The sequence below is a fragment of the Fonsecaea multimorphosa genome (genome assembly GCF_000836435.1).
Source record: "Fonsecaea multimorphosa CBS 102226 unplaced genomic scaffold supercont1.47, whole genome shotgun sequence".
Lineage (NCBI taxonomy): Eukaryota > Fungi > Ascomycota > Eurotiomycetes > Chaetothyriales > Herpotrichiellaceae > Fonsecaea > Fonsecaea multimorphosa.
The window spans coordinates 42,989-62,072 of record NW_015971681.1 but is presented as its reverse complement, the minus strand read 5'-3'; the positions used below and the strand labels follow the sequence as shown (position 1 = coordinate 62,072).

Here is a 19,084-nt window from a genome sequence, read left to right as displayed (position 1 = left end):
GCTGAGACAACTGCACATCGAGACCGTCGGAGGCTAGGATCAGCTCCGCCACATTCACCACCAGCAATACCACATAACGCGGTCGCTTACTGTTGGTTGTTATCTCTCTTTCTCATCTTTGAGATGCCGACTCCTTCCAGCTGGGGTATCCGACGAAGAAGCTGATAAGAGCAGGGAAACCGCAACTTGGGCAGGGAAACAATTCAAAATATCTCCGCGCCGCCTCCGACCGTTGCATTCTATTTGCGGGCTTCTTTACAGCAACAAAAGTTGTTCGCATCATATCGGTCACTCTGGTCTTTCGGGCGATCATATCTACCGTATTCTGTTTACCGACCGCCAAAACAGACTGGGCAATGGTAAGCTTACTACTACTTTTACCTCAGATACTGGTTGTCCATGACAAGATGGGAGCCTTCCTTTTGTCGCTACTAGTACAATGTGACCAGACGTGTCGAAATCCAGTTGCAGCTATCCTCACCGAGCGTCATTGATCGCTGGAGGCAAATAGGAGTCTAACTCGATAAGGAATCTAGTAGCTACATATCCAGGCAACGCGGTCAGAATCTTCATCATGGGCGCAAGGGAGTTTCGTGCCATACTAATATGCAATGATATGGGATGACATCACCGGGATCTCGAACCGGATCTGATCATTCTTCTCAGCAAAGAACAACCTGCTTAGTCCACCATGCTTGCTCGTGACCAGTACTACTATTGAGTTAAAAACAAAAGGTGGAGAAAAAGAGATAGACAAGAAGAAGGCTATGGAAGGGCCGACAATGCCAAGTCGGTTGCTAGACTCTGGGACGCCAACTTTTTGCTTAAGCCACGTACCTTGCATTCTAGAAACAAGTGTCGCACTTCTTTTCCGGTGGAAGTGGCGTTTTGGTAATGCTCCAGGACCAGAAACTAAGGCGTGTGCATGCTATGGCAATATCTAGTACGAGGTACAATCGGCAAATCAATTAGCGGGCTTCTGCTGTTGGTGGCAACAAGGCTGAGGTGCCCCTGAAACGTTGTTGCCTCTCCTCACTAACTCCTAGGTCCGTTGAGACCAAAATTCCTGATGGCAGAGCTATGGATTTGGTCCTGGCGAGCAACCGAGCAAGCAAGGATGCAGTGGGCCTGACCTCTCTACCTCAGCAGGAAGCCACCTGGGCACCATACGGACCGCAGCAGGAGACACTTTGTTCGACGGAGCCTTTTGCCTTCACCTAACGCCTTGCCGTACTTGCAAAGCGCCCTGCACACTATCCTCGGCCAAGATCTTCACTGGATCAGGGGCGACTGCGCCATCTGCCTTGTGTAAGGCTGAGCTGGTGTTAGCTGCTCTCCCGCCCTTATCAGGATCTCGTATGTACCCAATTGACACAAATGTGATGACCGTTGACGAGTTGAGCGTCGACTTTCTCGAGCTCCTCTTTTGTATATGTCACAACGATGTTGATGATTGGTGGTTGGGCACTGGTCGCTGCCCTCAGCCCCAATGGCTGGCGTAGATGCCCAATTACTACCGAGTACTTCTCCCACAATGTAACCGAGCTGCAGCAACATGTGCACCACCTGGGGCTCAGCCTCATCATGCTGTATCCTACAGGATTCAAAATGGAGGCCGTCCTCGTTATGTTCCCAGCGGCTGCGTCCTTGGTTCCTTGGTGTCCCTTTCTCAATATTTTTGGTGTCCCAATTTGACGGCCTCTTGACAAGGCGATCAAGGGTGTGCGCAGTACTATTTCGCCAACATGACACCGGTCTCCAAGCGCAGCAGCAGGTTGCCAACTAAGGAGCGAAGACGGTCCTTCCAGCGGCGTTCACCGACATCGTCCCCAAGAGAACCGCAATCAAGTGTTGCTGATCACGATGAAGGAGACACCCTACAATTTAGACCCCCACGGGTATCCTGCTTCGAATTTCCAGTTTCGGCACCACATTCTCAGTTTACACCATATCCGCCCGAACGGCCGGCACAACAGATATCTGAGCCGAATGACTCTACTCCAAAATGTCACCCTGGGCCCGATGCGATATCATCCCCCTTCATTGTGACAGACAGGGAGCTACATACACCGACCTCCGGATCAGGAGACGCTGTTATACATTTATTTTCTCCGGAAGGAAACGACCTGGAGATACAACTGATAATTGAGCCGGATGACTTTACTCCGGACCGTCGCCCCGAGATACCCAATTCTCCGCCACTGGGCATTAGCTTAGTCCAGCGCCAGCTTGAGGCCAGTGAATCTATGGTGCAGTCGACACCCCAAAGCGACGAAGAAGCTATATCTGCTAGACTTGAAAGTTTTACCATTCCGCAGGTGTCCCATACTATCGTTCAGCACTACGAACTTGTAAAAGAGCGCGGTGAGGCAGCAGATCCTTCGCCCGCTTTCTCTGTTCGCAGTACTAGTCCTCAGGAAGAAGGACTATTCTCCCAAACACTTCCACCTACAAAAGAGCCCAAATCTTCACATGAAGAGGATGTCCACGATGCTGAAACAACAGCGAAACCCGCAGAGGCAGGACAAACTCTATCGGATATTGTGCCCCCAACAGGCCAGCCGTTCCAGGTCTGGACTCCACTAATCGAAGACTTCCCAAATTCCGCAGGGGAATCGCGACCCGTGGAGGGAACTGTTATGCCTGGTAACAACAATCCGATCATTCATGAGATGGCCATATCTGCTCCGCATGAAAGGAGCACGTCCTCAACCAACGCCGACGAGGAAGGCACGGGTAAAGCAAAAACGTATGTCTCAACGAAACCAACATGTTCTCTAAACCTAGTTTGCTATCGTTCGGGAGCAGTGGGTTGTAAAATGGTCCAGGTTCGAGTCGCAAAGGCGTCGCAGTTCAAGGACGACGCCACGTTTCAGAAAGCAGTTACAGAGAACCCGGAGTTGATAGTGTCCGATGTGGAGTTCTTCGAGAAGGTGAGAGACGCCTACCGTCATCAAATGTGCAATTTCTGGCGGAGGGTCTTCTTCCTGAAAACCCTCCGTGGGATGAGACTGCTTTCGGTAAGCACAGCCTTCCTCTCGATCTATAACTCCAATACATGAGTCTCCTGCCCCCCTCAACGATCTGAATTTGCTAATACTATGTTTGTCCGGTCCCTCTAGTACGTCTCCAACAATCGGCCGACAGTCGTCGAACTGGACAGTTTTGTCCTGCAAGAAATCCTCTATGCCTGCAACCACCCGTCTCAGATCCACACAGACACCGTCTGGATCGACTGGGTGTTCCGTCTTCGCGGACCGGACAAGCGGCATGCACTCGAGTTCGTCGAGGGGTGGAACGGTACGAGGATCGCAATTGCCGGAATGACACCGCTGGTGCTCTCGACCGTGGTCGGACTGACCTGGAGTATCAAGTCGGGTGACTGGCAGACGGCGTTTACGGTCGCAGGATTCATCTTGACAGCAGGGACATGTAAGTCTCACTCCACTCACACACTCTCCGTGGGGTTCGTGTTCTGAGAAGAGAAGTTGCTAATGGCAGATATATACAAACAGTGATGCTCGCGCTCTTGGCCATTATTTCTGGGATCGAGGCTTCCAGCAACGCAGTCGCTTGAAACTTGAACCCGGGCACTTAGAAACATCAAGATCAAGAGGGGCGAAGGCACTTAGAAAATTCCCTAGTTGTGTCAAAACCCGGCCGAATATTGGTGGCTGGCTATCAAACTGAGGAAATCGTCCTGGTCCTTGACGGCCTAGTATGCAACAGCCCCAATTAAGTCCGGTCAATGACGAGACTCTTTCACTGTTTGGTAATTTCTGTGCGAGGGTACTCCACCTCCCAGTGACTCTGTCGATGGTCGGTTGATCAAACCCGGCATTTTCTTTGAGCTGCTGGCTAATTTCGCATTTACCACAGTGGGCGATATTCTAGTGGCCTGTAGACCTTGGCAAAACGTGTGGTTATTCCCCCAGGAGTAGCTACCTACATACATAGGAACACCCTAGCATTGAACGAAAGACGTGTCCTTCCTTCCACTTTTGTTTCGGATCAGCCCATCGCCGCTTGGCTGTGACACTGCTATATGCGGGCTTTCAGGCAGCGCTCCCCTGCGTTTTCATTTCCTGGGGGGCCTTTCTGGATCCCAACTCGACGGGGCGTAAAACGGGTTATCTTCATCAAGAAGCTCATAGCTCGTCTTGACCCCAGGAGTGGGGACATAAGGTAAACCGGTCCGGAGAGACTACCCCTTGCCGTTCTTCCAGCGAAAGAGCTCAGCCTGATTGCCAGTCTCAGCAAGGCCACCCTCAAGGGTGACCTTATCATCGATGGAGGGAGCCATGTCATCGTCGTCCTCAGCAGTGAAGCTCAGCAAATCGTTCCTTCGGGGTGCATCTGAAGATATTGGCTGAATACCCCCGTTCACCCAGGCCTTTATTGCTGCCTCGACCAGTAGAGTATGAACTAGTTTCGTTGGTTCTCCCTCATTTTTGGAGATGTCTGGTTGGTCGGTTCCACGGGCCTGTACGGTCCACTCCTATTAGCCCTGGTGTATATCATGGCACCATTGGGGCACCGGCACCCAAAGGTTGGTCAATATACGGGAGAACAAAGAACTTACTTCTACTTTGTCAGCACCACTCAAGTCGTCAGCTTCTCATGTCTCTGGCTTGACAAGCGCTTAAGCTTGAGCGGCGTGACCAGCGATGTCAAAAATACACAATCCTCGTTGAATCGAACACAGTTTTGGCAACGACCATCGGGCGGACTGTCTGAGCGTGAGCACCGGATCTATCTAGACATTAGTAAACGTTCCTTGACTTCCTCCGCGCCGAGGGATGTTATACGCCCCTTTCTTCTCCAGCAATATGTACAAGCGGTGCAAGAGTTTCGAGCAGTGGGAAATCAGAGAGGATGGGTCACAATGAGCTTTGCACTGGGTGCACAATAACAAGTCATATTGCGTCCCATGGAAGGCTGTGATCGTGGGGATAGACCGAGGGAAGTTCAATTAGTCTCTGGGGCAATTACGAAGATGAGTTTCGAGAGTCTCCGTAGCGAACGGCACGTAGCGGCGTTGTTAGCGTGATCGGCACAGAATGAATGGCATTAATCGGTTTGGTGGGAAGTGTCTCATGACACATCGTCTCGTTACGGGGTGCTTAGACTTACAGTATCCTAAAGTAGCCACGTGAAGACAAAGAAATGGCCTTAGTTTTCGCATTTGATGTCTCGTGGCCCAGTGCGTGCGGACTTCGTCTCTGACACAGAAAGAGCCAAGGGACTCTGCCAGTGGCCGAAGGGTCTGTAAGGCGGCAGGACACGGACTGACCTGTCGTCGGAGGCTCAGGCATTCTCCAAACCCGCCCAAGGGCTTAGGAATAGTTGACCAAGACTCAATATTGTTACCCAAACATCAGAACAGGCGACATTCAAGAAATCAAAGAAGAAATGAGGCTCTTGAGCGGATACGGTTTGAGGCACGGGTACGGCTCTGGCAGGGTGAGCAACAATGAAGGCCAGGTTTCTCGCGTGATACTACCTGAGTAGCGACAAGCAGGGCCTATACTGAGCCCCAGAAGTCGGCCATACCGGCCTCTCAGCTGAGCAGACCCTCGTCCAGGAAAGCTGGCAGATCCCCTGCTCTTACGCAGCTAGCTAAACAGCTTACCCAATAGTTAGCCTAGGCGCTGAAATGGCGCTGGCTACCACGCTCCCAGAGTTGGGCTACCTACCAAACATGTAGTAACGATGTTCGTAAATGGGGCTATGTCCCCATGCATGTAAGTGGATGATAAATCATGCATGTGGACACAGCCCCCATTGTATGTGCCTTAACCTACTCAGCTAGCCTTCGTCCACCACCCTAGGAATCGTCACAATGAGGCTGAAATGAGTTGGAAATGACTTTTAAGGGCCCTCAGCTTTCGCTTTTTCCATATACCGCTCCTTAAGACGTGAATTCATCACCACAAATAATAGCCCAAACAAAAGTTTGGTGTTACATCATGCGTAGGTCTTCCACAAACTAAAAGGTGTTTACTGCCGAGGCTGATTCTTTTCCAGATAAATTCAGGCATCAGGCCAAAGTGTCGGCTTGGTATAATTATCCTAATGATGAGACCAACCTGCCCATCAGGAACCCTTTTTCCAAATGGAGGCCCAATACTAGGTCGAATACTCTACGAAGGACAGAGAACGTGGAGGACGGTTCACAAAATGGCGAGTCCTTTTTGACAGAACCCAGGCTTTTTACTAGTCCAGAAAGTTCTGAAACTTCCGCCTCCCAAGAGGTTGGGTCCAAGGACGTAGAGCCAAAGACTCGTCGTTGGAAGAGTACCGGTGAGATCCCCACTCGTAAAAGATATCATTCCAAGGGAGATCAGAAACATGGTCTCCAATCGTGGGTCACAAGGCGAAAGGGTGAACAGGAAAACAATTACGACGAGGACAAGAAGTGTCCAAAATTGACCGCCTGGTCGCAGATCCGTGCCACAGTGTTCAATTCTTGGATCAATGTGCTGTTTTCGTTGGTACCGGTTGGCTTTGCTCTCAATTATGCCAATGTGAATGCGGCTGCGGTATTCGCTATCAACTTTGTTGCAATCATCCCATCCACAGTTATGGTATCTTACGCTGTGGAGGAACTCAGTCTCCGATTAGGGGAATTGCAAGGAGCATTGCTCAGCATAACATTTAGGTTTGTCCATTACACCAATTGTACAAGATCATCACAAAGCTAACATGAGCAATAGCAACGCTACGCAGTTGATCTCATCCATCCTCCTCTTGAAGCACAAACAAATCACAATTCTCAAGACCTCGCTCCTGGGAAGCATCATCTCAAATTTGCTTCTCATGACCGGGTTGTGCTTTTTCTGTGGTGGCATCGGCCGTATTGAGCAGGCCTTCAACATCACCGTCGCACAGACAGTCAGCATGATGCTCCTGTTAGCCATTGTCAGTCTCGTGGTCCCTACGGCATCACGCCTCATGGTCTCTGGTGTGACAGACCACGACATCGTTATTCAGTCTCGTGGAACTTCGGTAATAATACTAATCTCCTACGCCCTATATCTCTTTTTCCAGTTGAGAACAAATAGGCGCATGTTCGACGAGCCTTGTCCGAAAAATCCTAGAACCGCAATGAAAATCATCCCAGAAAAGTTTCGCGGCAAAAAGGCTGCTGAACAAGAATCGGAGGACACTGAGGAAGACTTGGAAGAACCCTCAGTGTCTTTCGCCGTCGCCATAGTAACCTTGACCATTTCGACTGTTTTGGTCGCCTTCAATGCCGAGTTCGCGACAGGTAGTGTTCAGACGATGGTGCACCAGGCTGGGATTTCACAGACTTTTGTTGGATTTGTCATCTTCCCCATCCTTTCGAACGACCCCGAGTCAATATTCCTTGCTGTTAAGGACAAACTCTATCTCAGTATATCACTCACCCTCGACAAATGCATGCAGGTTGCGCTACTGATCATACCACTATTGGTCATGATAGCTTGGGCAATGTCGAATGAAGAAATGACGCTAAACTTTGACGGATTTCCCGTGGCGATTTCCTTCGCTTCTATTATTGTCGTGGCTTACGTTGTTCAAGAAGGGAAATCGAACTGGCTCATGGGTGCTCTATTGATCAAGATCTATGTCATTGTTGCGTTGGCGACATTCTTCATCCATTAACGACAGCGGCACTTTAGGTGGCATTTCCGCAGCATGCACAGCCCAGCCGCAGACAACTGTTCGAGCATTCCTCCATTCCCAGCTTCAAGTTGGTAGATGAAGCCAATCGAAGTCCCTATACTGCAGCTGTCATTGATGTTTCCCTACGTATTTACAGGTCTATCAACGGGTTCGAATAACGCATAGCTACTGGTCGAGTCCCTGAGAACGATTCTTCCTACGGCCATGGCTGAGGCTATTTGTCTTACACTCGCAATCGCACCGCTCATTATAATTGCTGCCGAACACTACTGAACCGCTGCGAGGTGCATCAAGAGATCCTGTCGGTTCAAGAGGGACAGGAAGAGTTGGTGTCGGTTGTGAGCATCCAACGCACAATCTTTCGGAAGACGGTTGCGAGGCTCCTGGCATGTGACATAGGTTTTGGAGACGAGCTGGCGTCGGAGATGCTCAAAGATGCAGACCACCCGCGATGGCAAGATGAAGAAATCGAGACATACGTCGCCGAGCGTATGGCCGACTCGAGTGAGGCATTAAAAACCTCGATCCGTTTGCTTAATGCCGAGCTCAAAGCATTGAATTTCGACCAAGCTGAGAGCGGTGGTCGTCCCAGCATTGGAGAGAAATTACACGTCGCCCTATGAAAAACCCAGATATAAGAGACGGTCACCAATACACGGCGGTACACCAAAGACTTCCGCACTCTGATCGAACAGACGGCCTTCGGAAACCTGCCGACGTGGATGCTCATGAGGCTCAGAACACGGACTACTACACAGCGGACCGTGCACGACATGACGCTGCCAGTATCTTGGGTCCTCGGTACGCGGAAGTTGTCCGAAAATGTATCCAATGTGATTTCGGGCCTGTGGATGATTTGGAGAAAGCTAAACTGCAGGAAGCTTCCCACCAAGATGTCATCTACGAGTTAGAGGAGCTGGAGGAAAGATTTCGTAGGTTTGCGGTAGCCATCTGAGCGGAACTCAGTACACGCTATAGAAGATTATAGGCAGCGTTGAAATCTCGTGATAGGGTCGTAACTAAGGTGCTTTCCCATTGAAAGCTTCATCCGTAACAGAGTCGGATCCGTCAGGGCTCTGGAGTGACGGGAGCTGGCGGAAGTCACCATACAAGCAGGCCACTGTCCTGGCATCTGGACTCCAGTACCTCCTCTTGCTCCTCAATCGCTCAACGGATAATCCCAGTCGTCGTGGTTGTCTCCACACCAGCGGAAGCTTTTCAAATCTTATCAGATAATTATTATCTGATAAGATGTAGGGCCAAGGCGCCAAATGGGTCGTAACATTTTTTCCTTCTCATCATCGTCCGTATCATCCAGCTTCTCTGGCTCTCAACAGTCTCCTCATCTGACCCTGCCGGTGTCGGCGCTGAAGAGCTTGACGGGTCTAAGCTCATGTCGCCATCGTGGAATCCAAAACAGGCTCGAGGAAGTAAGCTTTCTGCAGTTTTCTTCGGCCGACGTGTGCGTTAAATGCAAGGGAAAATTGGAGCGGCCCTCGCGCAGCTGCGAAGTTGTCGCCTATGTCGGTTGGGACGCAGACGGGAAGCAGGGAGTAAAAGTCACTTCTACTTTTTTTGCTTGATGCCTCCGTCTAAAAGCTTTTTCACGCGATCTACTACCTTGGAAATGCTCGTGTCTAGTCTTCTACAGTAAGGCTCCATACTCTTGCCCTTGACCTGAACAGTCTGTCTGCTCGATGGTTTTTGGAATCCCTTCAGGATTGCATTAGTCAATTAAATACGCGATGGAGCGGTCAGGAGCGCAGGGCGAGCTCAAGGCAAGTCGTTCTCCGAAGGGGCTGGAGTGAGCTGGGTCGGTACACAAATACTTTACTTGCTGCCCTCATTGATGTCCAGTTCTCTTCAGCTCTTCATGGTCTCTCGTTCTGTACCAACTACTCGCACGAGCCGACCACCAGTTTGCTCTCCACATCTCTCAATGGCGACCAACGGCCTTGTCGTTGCAGCTCTGGCTGCCGCTGTCCTGGCTCAGACTTCGGTAGATCTAATTACGGTCCTCAACTCCACGAATGGGACCTCCACCATCAGCCAAGTGGTCTCAGAGGTCCCTGGCTTTCTGGATGCTATAGCTGGAAAGACGAACCTCACCTTCCTAGCCCCGAACGATACTGCCATTGCCACTTTTTTGGACACTCCGGCTGGCCAGGCAATCGAGGATGCTGGTGACGACTACCTCTTGAATCTATTGCTTTACCATGTTATCGATGGAGGATACAACAACATCACAGACTATTACGTCTCCCCAACTCTATTGACTTCAAGCAATTATACCAATGTGACAGGTGGACAAAACATCGGTATCTATTACGACGACGACGAAAATGTCGTTGGCATCTATGGCGGACTGGACTACAGCCCTGAGGGGCCTCCGACGCCAATTCCTTTCTCTCAAGGATGGATCTATGTCATCAATGGCGTGCTGAAGATCCCCCCAAGTGTCTCCGTGACTGTGACCTCGGGCGACTTCAACGGCAGTTCCTTCGTGACTGCCCTGAACGAAACCGGCCTGACTGAACAAGTCGATCTCCTCCACGATGCGACATACATAATTCCGGACAATGATGGCTTCGAAACTGTGCAGCAAGCTCTCTCAGATTTGAGCACCGAGCAACTGGCTGAAGTGCTCAAATACCATGTGGTGGCCGGCAAAGTCTGGCACTTTGACGACTTACAGAACGGCACGCAGTTGACCACGTTGCAAGGTCAGTCCCTGACAGTCTCTGTTACCCCTGCAGGAGACTATTTCATCAACAACGCCGGAATCAATTATGTGGACCTCGCGGTTTCTGAAGGCCTCGTCATCTTCGTGGACAATGTGCTGAATCCTAATGCCTCTTGGACCCCGCCAGTCAATGGTACTGAGGACGGTGTACCCGCCTGGCCCATCTCGAACACCGCTAACAATGGAAGCGATGGTTCAAGTACGGCATCAGCTAGCAGCACGCTTGCCGCTGCCACCTTCACTGGGCTTGCTGCTGCACCATTGAAGACCGGTGCTGTTGGTGCGGCAGTCATATTCGGTGGTGCTGCGTTGGCATTCGTTCTCTAGAAGATTGGGATAACGAAGAACTCATAGCTAGAAGTAATAGATGCTGTTGCTGTAGACGTCGTAGGGAAATTGGGAGAATAGGACGAGCTACTGAGGTGGCACGTACCGACCTATTGACACTGATCCCAAAAGTATTGACGGATGGTGCTTCCACGCCACCGTAGTCCTTCCCAGGTAGATACTGCCAAACATAGACGCATTACCCGTCAATTTCAAGGTTCCCGTTTGTACAGCTCGCTTCAAATTCCACCTTGTGACTGCACGTCTCAGCCGTTCCATGTCCCACATCGAACCCACAGCGAAACGTTGCCCGATCCGAGCATCTACTTCCTTGGTCGGAGAAGTGGAAGAATCTCACATTTATGTCAGGGGGAAGCGACGAAGGCCTGTACTAGTCCAAGGGCGACAAAGATACCGACCTTCCAGGTGCATTAATGGTTGGATCGTGCAGTGTGCCATCTGAGGCAATTGTCTAACTTCAAAGCCGAGAGACGCTAACGCTTTAGCCTCGTTGAGGTGCCTTGCAGCCTTGCCGCAGCTCTGCACAAATGAGCTGATCCTGAACTACGCCTTCTACCCTCGTCGGACACCACCGGAAGCCTTCCTCCTTTCCACTATGGCCTCAGGATCGGTGATCTTCGCAGACAGGCATCCCTTTGACAATAGCGCTATTTTTTCTAAGCCGAATATGTTCGAGATCACTCGTAAAAGACACAATGTACGCCCTGAAGGAAGCCACCTCGAGGAAAACAGACTCGGATACCCGCTCTTGACCTCTTGAAGGATGGTTGGGATTGGCATGTGCGGAATTACCAGGTGTTTGCCTACCACTGCATGATGATATCCACCGTGCTTGGGATGCTGGGTTCGCTCGAGGAAGATAGATCGCTTCGCCCATATTTTGAGTCACGAGCAGTTTTTCATTCCCTCCCAGCGGTGGCCACTGGATCATGAGAGGAAGGTCCACAGAATGTCTATACGCAACTAGACTCTACAAGATTCCAGTTACGCCTGTGGGACCCGGCTTACAATGTGAGTTGTATGGCGATTATCGACTGACAATGGTGGGGGCATGGTCGACCCAGACACTGCATAGCGAGGACAATTGAATTCCATTCCGTCGATATTGACACTTTACACGCCCTTCTCAGCTCGCTTTATTCCAACGGCAATGGTATTCAGCCATGAAACCGTTTTTGCCTCGCAGAAGAAAGGGGTATACCTCGAGGCATGGTCTCATGCACAATGGTACCTAGGTACGTCTCCCTTCGTTATGTAACCCTTTATGCAAAGAGCTCATCGGACAGACCCTCAAGAGACATACATGGCCGATATCGGGCATGTTGCAACTCCTACTCTGTAGCATTGGGCCTTCATGCGTTGTCGCAATCCAGACTCAAGAAGCCACCCAGATCTACACCACACTTGATCCCGGACTGGAAAGGCTTGGACTCTTAAGATCCTGAGACTTTGCATGAAAAATCTGACTGACTTTGGCAACGAAGCGCGAGCAGCCAGAGACCAAGTGGTTCGGTGGGAGGGAAGAGTCAATCAGTCACGCTTTGTCGACCTGGAAGTCGTTGTCTGGATCCCACTAGACCCAATACGAATTTTTATCTGATAAGATTATCAAAATTTTCGCCGATAATCTTCCAACCGTTTTCGGACATGGAAGAAGCGTCTCCACCACAACCACTCACAGCTGCCTGCTACGGTATGCGTCGGTATAGCGAGTTCTCTGAGCGCCGTTGCAACCAAGGTCTGGAGTGACCCAAAGACTTTTGTTGTTTCTACTCGGGTTTGCCTTGGAGTGTCGTCAGGTGCTTCCAACACAGTTTTCCATCCACTCAACTCTTTGCAAAGGTGGGTGTCCAGAATTGAACTATATATCCACATGTTTGCCAGGATGTCTCTTTTCTGCTCTAGATGTCCCCTTCAGCGCTCTCACAAGCTTTTGCTTGGTATACTTTGGATATGAAGACGCTAAGCCTGTTGTTTTTCCTGTGCGGCCTCTCACGAGGGGTCGTAGACAAGTATACTGGTTGCTTGGATGGCGTCCAGACAGCCATTTCATACCTCACTTTCAATGAAAGAGACCCTGATTACTACACCAATGCCTGCACCAACAAACTTGTCGTGACATCTATGTGGGCTGCTGGAAAGGTCTATTGCACACCTCGGGAAATTGCAGCCGGCGAAAAGCAGTTTGCAGGATACTGTGAGGAGTATAGCAATGTCAAACTCATTCCTTATGCCGAGGTGCTCCCCATTCTCACCGACGACTATATCAAGTCTCTTCCAATTGCCCAATTTAGCGACATTGAAGACTTCACAGTCTTCAACACATCCGTCATGATCTCCAGGTCTCTATACAAGGCTGGGAGAGACACTTATGTCCGTCCTTGTTGTCCGATCCATGCCTGCATCTTGCTTCTGTACTGACAATGAGAAGGTCACTTTCGATCTCGAATACGTCCTCCATCAAAGATACGGGTGCGTTCTTTCCCTCTGCAAATATCAAAGACTGTTGAAGATCGGTGTTAAGCTGGTTCTAGCTGGGCCATGTACGGGTTCTGGGGCGGCCTGCTGTTGATAGGCATCCTCAACCGTCTCTCCAAACACTTCTATCAGTCTCGCCACCTGAAAACCCTAGACGACGTCGAGGGAAGGAAGGGACCCTCCAGTCACGAAGGGCCTCGATCGGGAGTCATTGCTTCTGTCAATTCAATTCATCACTGGCTCAGGTCAAATGTCATCGTTCCCGCAGCATTCGGCACCCATCACAACCGGCCTTTATTCTGGACTACAATACCGACCCGCATGGAGACTATAGTCGTGATCTCCTTCTGGCTTATGACATTCATCTTGTGCTGCGTCGGCTATCATATCTTCTGGCCCAACCTTTAGTAGGTTCTCGATCTCATTGTCTCCTTCCCAGAAATATTTGCTGACTGGATTTCAGCTATACTGAGCCTCAACAGGCCTGGCGTTACATTTCCGATCGCGCTGGCATCCTTTGCTACGCAATGCTGCCCTGGCTATGGATGTTCTCTGGAAGGAACAACATCTTCTTGTGGCTAACTGGGTGGAGCTTTGCAACTTTCAACATCTTCCACAGGCACATTGCCCGATGCGCTACAGTGCTGGCGATTGTCCATTCGGTGGGATGGTCGGTCTTGGAGGGCGGCTGTATGATCCATGCATATGGACTTTGCCTTGGATAGAGATACTGACTGTCTTGCTAGTCGACTACTACAGTGAGTCGTGGAAGGAGCAGTACTGGTACATGGGAGGAATGGTAAGCTCTCACGCCACTCACTTATCCGTGTATTTGCTAATATGAGGTCCAGGCGACAGTTGCAATGAGCTTAATCGTGCTCTTCTCTTTCATGTGGTTCCGCGTCAAATCGTATGAGGTCTTCCTCCTCATTCACATCGCACTCTCTGTGGTGACCATTGTTGGCTTATTTTAGTACGTGCCCAACCTCCTACTCCTTACCCTCGCACTAGCTGACCTCCGCAAACCAGTCACACCGCCATATTCAACGGAGAATATAACGGTTACCTATGGCCGCTCGTGGCGATTTGGAGCTTTGATCGGGCGGCTCGTCTGGCCCGGTGGGCATACTGCAACCTCCACATCAGATGGTCCCACGCTGTTGTTAGCTCCACGGCCTCGGCAACATACGACAAAGACGGCGACTTTATCAGACTCGAGATCGTGCCTGGGTCTAGGATGCTCAGACCAGGACCAGGCCAGCATTATTTCTTGTACCAGCCATTGAAGTGGAAGGGCTGGGAGAACCACCCGTTCACTCTGGGAGCTTATGAGACTGTCAGGGAGTCTGAGCCAGCCAGCGTCGCGACGGTCGACACTGGTGCCGAGCCAAGGACTTACATGGAGGCACTCGAGGGCAAGGATACCGAGGTGGTTGCCGCAAGCTCATCCTCTCCTCCTTCCATGGATGTGACGCCAGACCCATCACAGCATAAACTCGCACTATTCCAAGATAAGGTCGGTCGGCAAAAACTCTCCTTCCTTATCCGGCCCTTTGGCAGCTGGACGAGGCGTCTTCGAGATCAATGTCTCAAATCACCTACCGGGGTCATCACGCCACGTTTATTCATTGAAGGCCCGTACGGTGAGCACAGCCCCTTGCACACGTATGAGAATGTCGTCTTCATTGTCGGTGGAACCGGAATCTCGGGGGCGATGCCTTACTTGCAAGACCATGTCAAAAGAACAAGTGACAATGGACAAACACCACGCCCAGGCAGGAAAGTGGCTACCTGCACGAGAGACATCACTCTGGTCTGGTCGACCAAGCAGTCCGCCATGATCCGCAGCGTTGTAGCACACGAGCTGAAGCCCATGCTTGGACGCGAGGATATCCACATCCACCTACACGTCACAACCTCCAAAGAACCGCAGAGCAGCAGCCTCGATGCCCCCAAGGACGAAGACCACCACGCCGTTGCCTGCGACAACAAGGATGTTGTTCTCAAGGGCAGCTCCGCTACGAACATCAGCGATGACGGACTCACCATCTCGCACGGCCGACCCGATATTTCCGCGACCATCATGAGTATCATCAACGACGTGCACAACGCCGGGAAGGCCGGCGGTCGGATCGCCATCTTGACCTGCGGTCCGGGCGGCATGGCGGACGAGGCAAGGGCAGCGGTGCACGCGGCGCTGAAGCAGGGCAAGCGTGGGGTCGAGTACTTCGAAGAGGCTTTCGGGTAAGCTTTTCCCACCATCGCCGCTATTTTTAAATGTTTTTGTTTTTCTTACTGATGGTTCGTCCAGATGGTGATGTGATGATTGTAAGATCTTCGTCAATCGATGCTCGTGTGCGAGGGATAGAGGGAGAGGCGCCGCACACGGAAGTGATAGATATCTCCGACATACACTCAAAAAGGGTCTTCAATGTTCGAGTGGGAGATGCTCTGAACATATTGAAGTGATGATTCGACTATTCATAGTTAGAGACAAGAAATCACAGCCCGCCCCCGTCATTGACTCCCCTGATTCCTTTGATATCCTTCCTACAAATCCTCCACCCTCTACCTCCAGCCCATCCATCCATCTACACAATCCCCCTCCATGACCCCATCTTCCGATTCCGTTAACCACCATCGCTCGCATTGAGATGCCTTCCCGATTCCGATGCCCATTCCCCTCCTTTGCGGACTTTTTCAGTGCGCGAACCGGAAATCCAGTCTCTTATTCCCCCTGTCCCGCGTTTTCGAGAGGTACTGCAGCTGCTGCGTCTCGGTCATGGCCGTCCACTTGCGATCTCGGTATCGGTTGCGGAGCACGTAGTACGTCTTGGTCAGCAGGTACAGGGCGATGTTGAGCAGGGCGACTGCCAGCAAAACGCGGTTGCCGCGGCGGTAGGAAGGGGCGTCGTCTACCATATGGTCAGATATATCACAAGGGGTTTTTGGGGGATTGAAGGGATCTGGATATTATGGTGTACTTTTGGGGGTGAAGGTGTAGGGATTCCAGGTCTGTAAGGAGAGAATGGTGATTGGGCGTTTTGTCCTTTACGTAGGTGACAGGTCACCCGCCGGGCGCCGCTAAATAGCGGAGAAACAGAAAGAGAAACAGAAAACTGACCTTCTCGGTACACGTTGGAGGATACAACACCCCCGGCCTGCACAAACATGTTGTACATGGCCGCCGACACGGTGCGCGAGTGCACGGCGTTGGAGTTGCGCGAGTTCCAGCCGACTTGGATCGGGTGGGCTGGCATTTGGGACCTTGGTTAGCCTCTCCTTCCCAATATTGCAGACATTTGGGAAAAGGGGAAAAATGTCATATGCAAAATTGTGTACCATTGGGATAACTCAGCAGCAGAGTCGTGACGGCCCACATGGCCCATTTGTTCATCTTGGAGGTGTCGACGTTGTTGAAAAAGATTAGGAACGGCAGCGCCCAGATCTGGCCCGTCACGGCGGTGAAGGTGAGCTCTTGCAGGATCTCGGCCACGTAGGTTAAGAGCATCATATTGATCACTGTCCGGGAAAATGCGTTAGCTGCGGCTTGAACCTCTGGGGAGTTTGGGTTCTCTGGTTTCCTTAGGACGGATGGATGAGGGACACGTACTGTGGAAGACGGTATAGGGAATCGCCAGTAGATTCGTCTGGAATGTATCGAACCCGAGACCGCGCAGTGATAGTGTGAGATATTGCTGTACGGGAGTCATGGGGATCTGGAACGTGAGGCCCAAGATGTAGAGTGGCCTAGACAGGACGATATGGTTAGCACTAGGGTAGGACTGGGATAAGGCTGGAGATATACCAGAGGTCGAAATCTTTCAGACTCTGCCATAGGAGGCTAGGAGTTATCGCCTGCCGATTGTGCATCCCTCCCTTGCTGGGGTCGTCGCGGATCACTCTGTTGACCATGATGATCTCCTCCCTGTTTACAAAACAATAGTGAGCCTACATCATTTGGAAACTGAGAAGTCCCTTCTTACCTCTGTGTAAACCATCCATTCCTCCCCCGGAGCCAGCTTGCAGTCTGCGTTGGAGATGCAGGCATCAGTCCAAACGCCAACAGGCCGACGGACATAGTCAATAGTCCCTAGCACGTCATGCTGTCACCAACGAGGACCTTGGGAAAGAGGAGGGAGAAAGGCAGCGCACCTCGATCAGGAACAACCACCGCCATCCAGACTGCCGCTGCACGCCTCTCATGTGCAGGACGCCGTAGGCCAGGAAGCCCGAGATGATGTCGGCCAAGCTCATGGCGGTCCAGAAGAAGCCCAGCCGCAACGACAGCTCGTGGTGCTTGTAGAAGTACGACAGATAGAGAATGACCTGTGCATTTGACGGGTAAGAAAGTGCTCGGCAGATTTTGTTTTGGGAGGCTTCCTCTCTCAAGGGTGGTTTTTCCTTCTCGAGCACTCACGTCTGGGATGAAGCCCCCTTGTAAGATCCCCAATAGACAGCGACAGACGAGGAACGAGGTGCGCCCTTGGAGCCAGAATTGGGTCACAGCGACCATGGACCACAGGACCATCTGCATGGGGATCCAGCGGTCGGGACCAACCCATTTCGACACCAGTTGAGACGGCACCTCAGCGCAGAGGAAGGAAAGTTTGAAGATCGTGTTGCCGAGATTGTAGTCTGCGGATAAGAAAATCGGTCAGTTTGTCCCAGATCCTTGGGAGGGATTTTTGCGTCATGAAGTGTTTTCACACCGTTTGTCGTCAAATGGAGGTCCTGGAGGAAGTTGTCGGTCAAAGCCTGCGTGATGTTCGCGCGATCAAGTTCTAGGGCCATGAACATGATGCACGCAAAGACCATGATGCGCGCATCGATCTTGCGAATCATCTTGTACTCTTCGCCCCAGGTCCATCGCGCAGACGGGTCGAAACGGTGCAGATTTTCCCTTGACGACGCTGCCTGTTAGCTGCAAAACAAATGCGATGGCCAATACCAGGAGAAACTTGCCAATCTGGCCGAGGCAGATACTCCCTCGCGGTGTCCGGATTATCAAACACGCTTGCCTGTAGAGTAAGTCAGCCTACCGTATAGCTGTCCACAGCAGGCGGCGAGATAGACCTGAGTTGCGATTGCGTGAGGATCGTATGCTTCACCTCTTTGGAACCAGAACCTCTTCTCGTGATGGGGCAGGCCCAAGGGTGGCACATCCTGCGGTGAAGCGCTCGCAGCATCGGCTTTCTTCTCCGGCGGCTTGAGGAGGGCTTCGGCCTGCTCGTCCAGCGAGATCGAGGAGCCGTTTGAGGCCAGCTCATCGTCTAGGTGTCGATGCCTGCTGCTGCCGACAAACACGGTGGACATGGCTGCTCCGGCCAGTCACGTGCGCGACAAGATGACAGTCTTTTCTCCTTTTTCTCTCGCGCTTGGATATCTATCTCCCGTTCTGTCTTTGCTTTTGGGGATAGATGACCCGATCATTCCTCACTCTTATCGAAAGTTGCATCTTTGGAAAGGAAGAAAGAACGTTGTTGTGCTTGTGGTGGATTGGAGCAATGGGATTCCGCCATGGGCAAAGCTGACCTGGCCATCACGCAAGAGGGCTGATGGATGGCAAAATACTCGGTGCGACTGCTCGCCTCAAAACCAGGCTTCTGATTGAGCCCTGCAAATCCGCTTATCTCTTTGGACACTCACCGTTCATGTTGGGATCTGCATCAGGCCAAGCTCACGAAGAACCCGTCATTGGCAGCGAAACTTGATAGGTATGATCAAGGAGATGCACGAGCGACCCGTGTTGATTTAAGCAATAGCTGCTACATCTATATGTGTTTGTGCCCCAGCCACTAAGGGTTTAAGCGCTAGTTGGAGCGGGATCCTCGACCTTAGGCGCCC

At 51.4% G+C, this 19,084-nt stretch overlaps 6 protein-coding genes across 6 annotated transcripts; 5 read left to right on the top strand and 1 right to left on the bottom strand.

Annotated features, from left to right (window-relative positions):
- Positions 1 to 1,745: 1,745 nt before the first annotated feature.
- Positions 1,746 to 3,479, top strand: Z520_12081 (uncharacterized protein; the record flags this gene model as incomplete). Its single annotated transcript, XM_016782568.1, has 2 exons — positions 1,746 to 3,020; positions 3,123 to 3,479. 2 exons carry the CDS (start codon positions 1,746 to 1,748, stop codon positions 3,477 to 3,479), a joined length of 1,632 nt encoding a protein of 543 aa, XP_016626323.1.
- Positions 3,480 to 5,969: 2,490 nt separating this feature from the next.
- Positions 5,970 to 7,647, top strand: Z520_12080 (uncharacterized protein; the record flags this gene model as incomplete). Its single annotated transcript, XM_016782567.1, has 3 exons — positions 5,970 to 5,973; positions 6,028 to 6,661; positions 6,717 to 7,647. The coding sequence occupies 3 exons, from the start codon at positions 5,970 to 5,972 to the stop codon at positions 7,645 to 7,647; spliced, it is 1,569 nt and encodes a 522-aa protein (XP_016626322.1).
- Positions 7,648 to 8,093: 446 nt separating this feature from the next.
- Z520_12079 (uncharacterized protein) lies at positions 8,094 to 8,623 on the top strand (the record flags this gene model as incomplete). Its single annotated transcript, XM_016782566.1, has 2 exons — positions 8,094 to 8,172; positions 8,364 to 8,623. The coding sequence occupies 2 exons, from the start codon at positions 8,094 to 8,096 to the stop codon at positions 8,621 to 8,623; spliced, it is 339 nt and encodes a 112-aa protein (XP_016626321.1).
- Positions 8,624 to 9,607: 984 nt separating this feature from the next.
- Z520_12078 (uncharacterized protein) lies at positions 9,608 to 10,738 on the top strand (the record flags this gene model as incomplete). The annotated part of the gene is made up of 1 exon (XM_016782565.1): positions 9,608 to 10,738. One exon carries the CDS (start codon positions 9,608 to 9,610, stop codon positions 10,736 to 10,738), a length of 1,131 nt encoding a protein of 376 aa, XP_016626320.1.
- Positions 10,739 to 12,712: 1,974 nt separating this feature from the next.
- Positions 12,713 to 15,485, top strand: Z520_12077 (uncharacterized protein; the record flags this gene model as incomplete). Its single annotated transcript, XM_016782564.1, has 7 exons — positions 12,713 to 13,132; positions 13,191 to 13,231; positions 13,294 to 13,644; positions 13,701 to 13,927; positions 13,984 to 14,036; positions 14,089 to 14,210; positions 14,267 to 15,485. 7 exons carry the CDS (start codon positions 12,713 to 12,715, stop codon positions 15,483 to 15,485), a joined length of 2,433 nt encoding a protein of 810 aa, XP_016626319.1.
- A 452-nt stretch (positions 15,486 to 15,937) lies between these two features.
- Z520_12076 (uncharacterized protein) lies at positions 15,938 to 18,553 on the bottom strand (the record flags this gene model as incomplete). Its single annotated transcript, XM_016782563.1, has 11 exons — positions 15,938 to 16,152; positions 16,362 to 16,490; positions 16,580 to 16,759; positions 16,851 to 16,987; positions 17,046 to 17,165; positions 17,224 to 17,330; positions 17,393 to 17,566; positions 17,658 to 17,875; positions 17,950 to 18,154; positions 18,199 to 18,258; positions 18,314 to 18,553. 11 exons carry the CDS (start codon positions 18,551 to 18,553, stop codon positions 15,938 to 15,940), a joined length of 1,785 nt encoding a protein of 594 aa, XP_016626318.1.
- Positions 18,554 to 19,084: the final 531 nt, after the last annotated feature.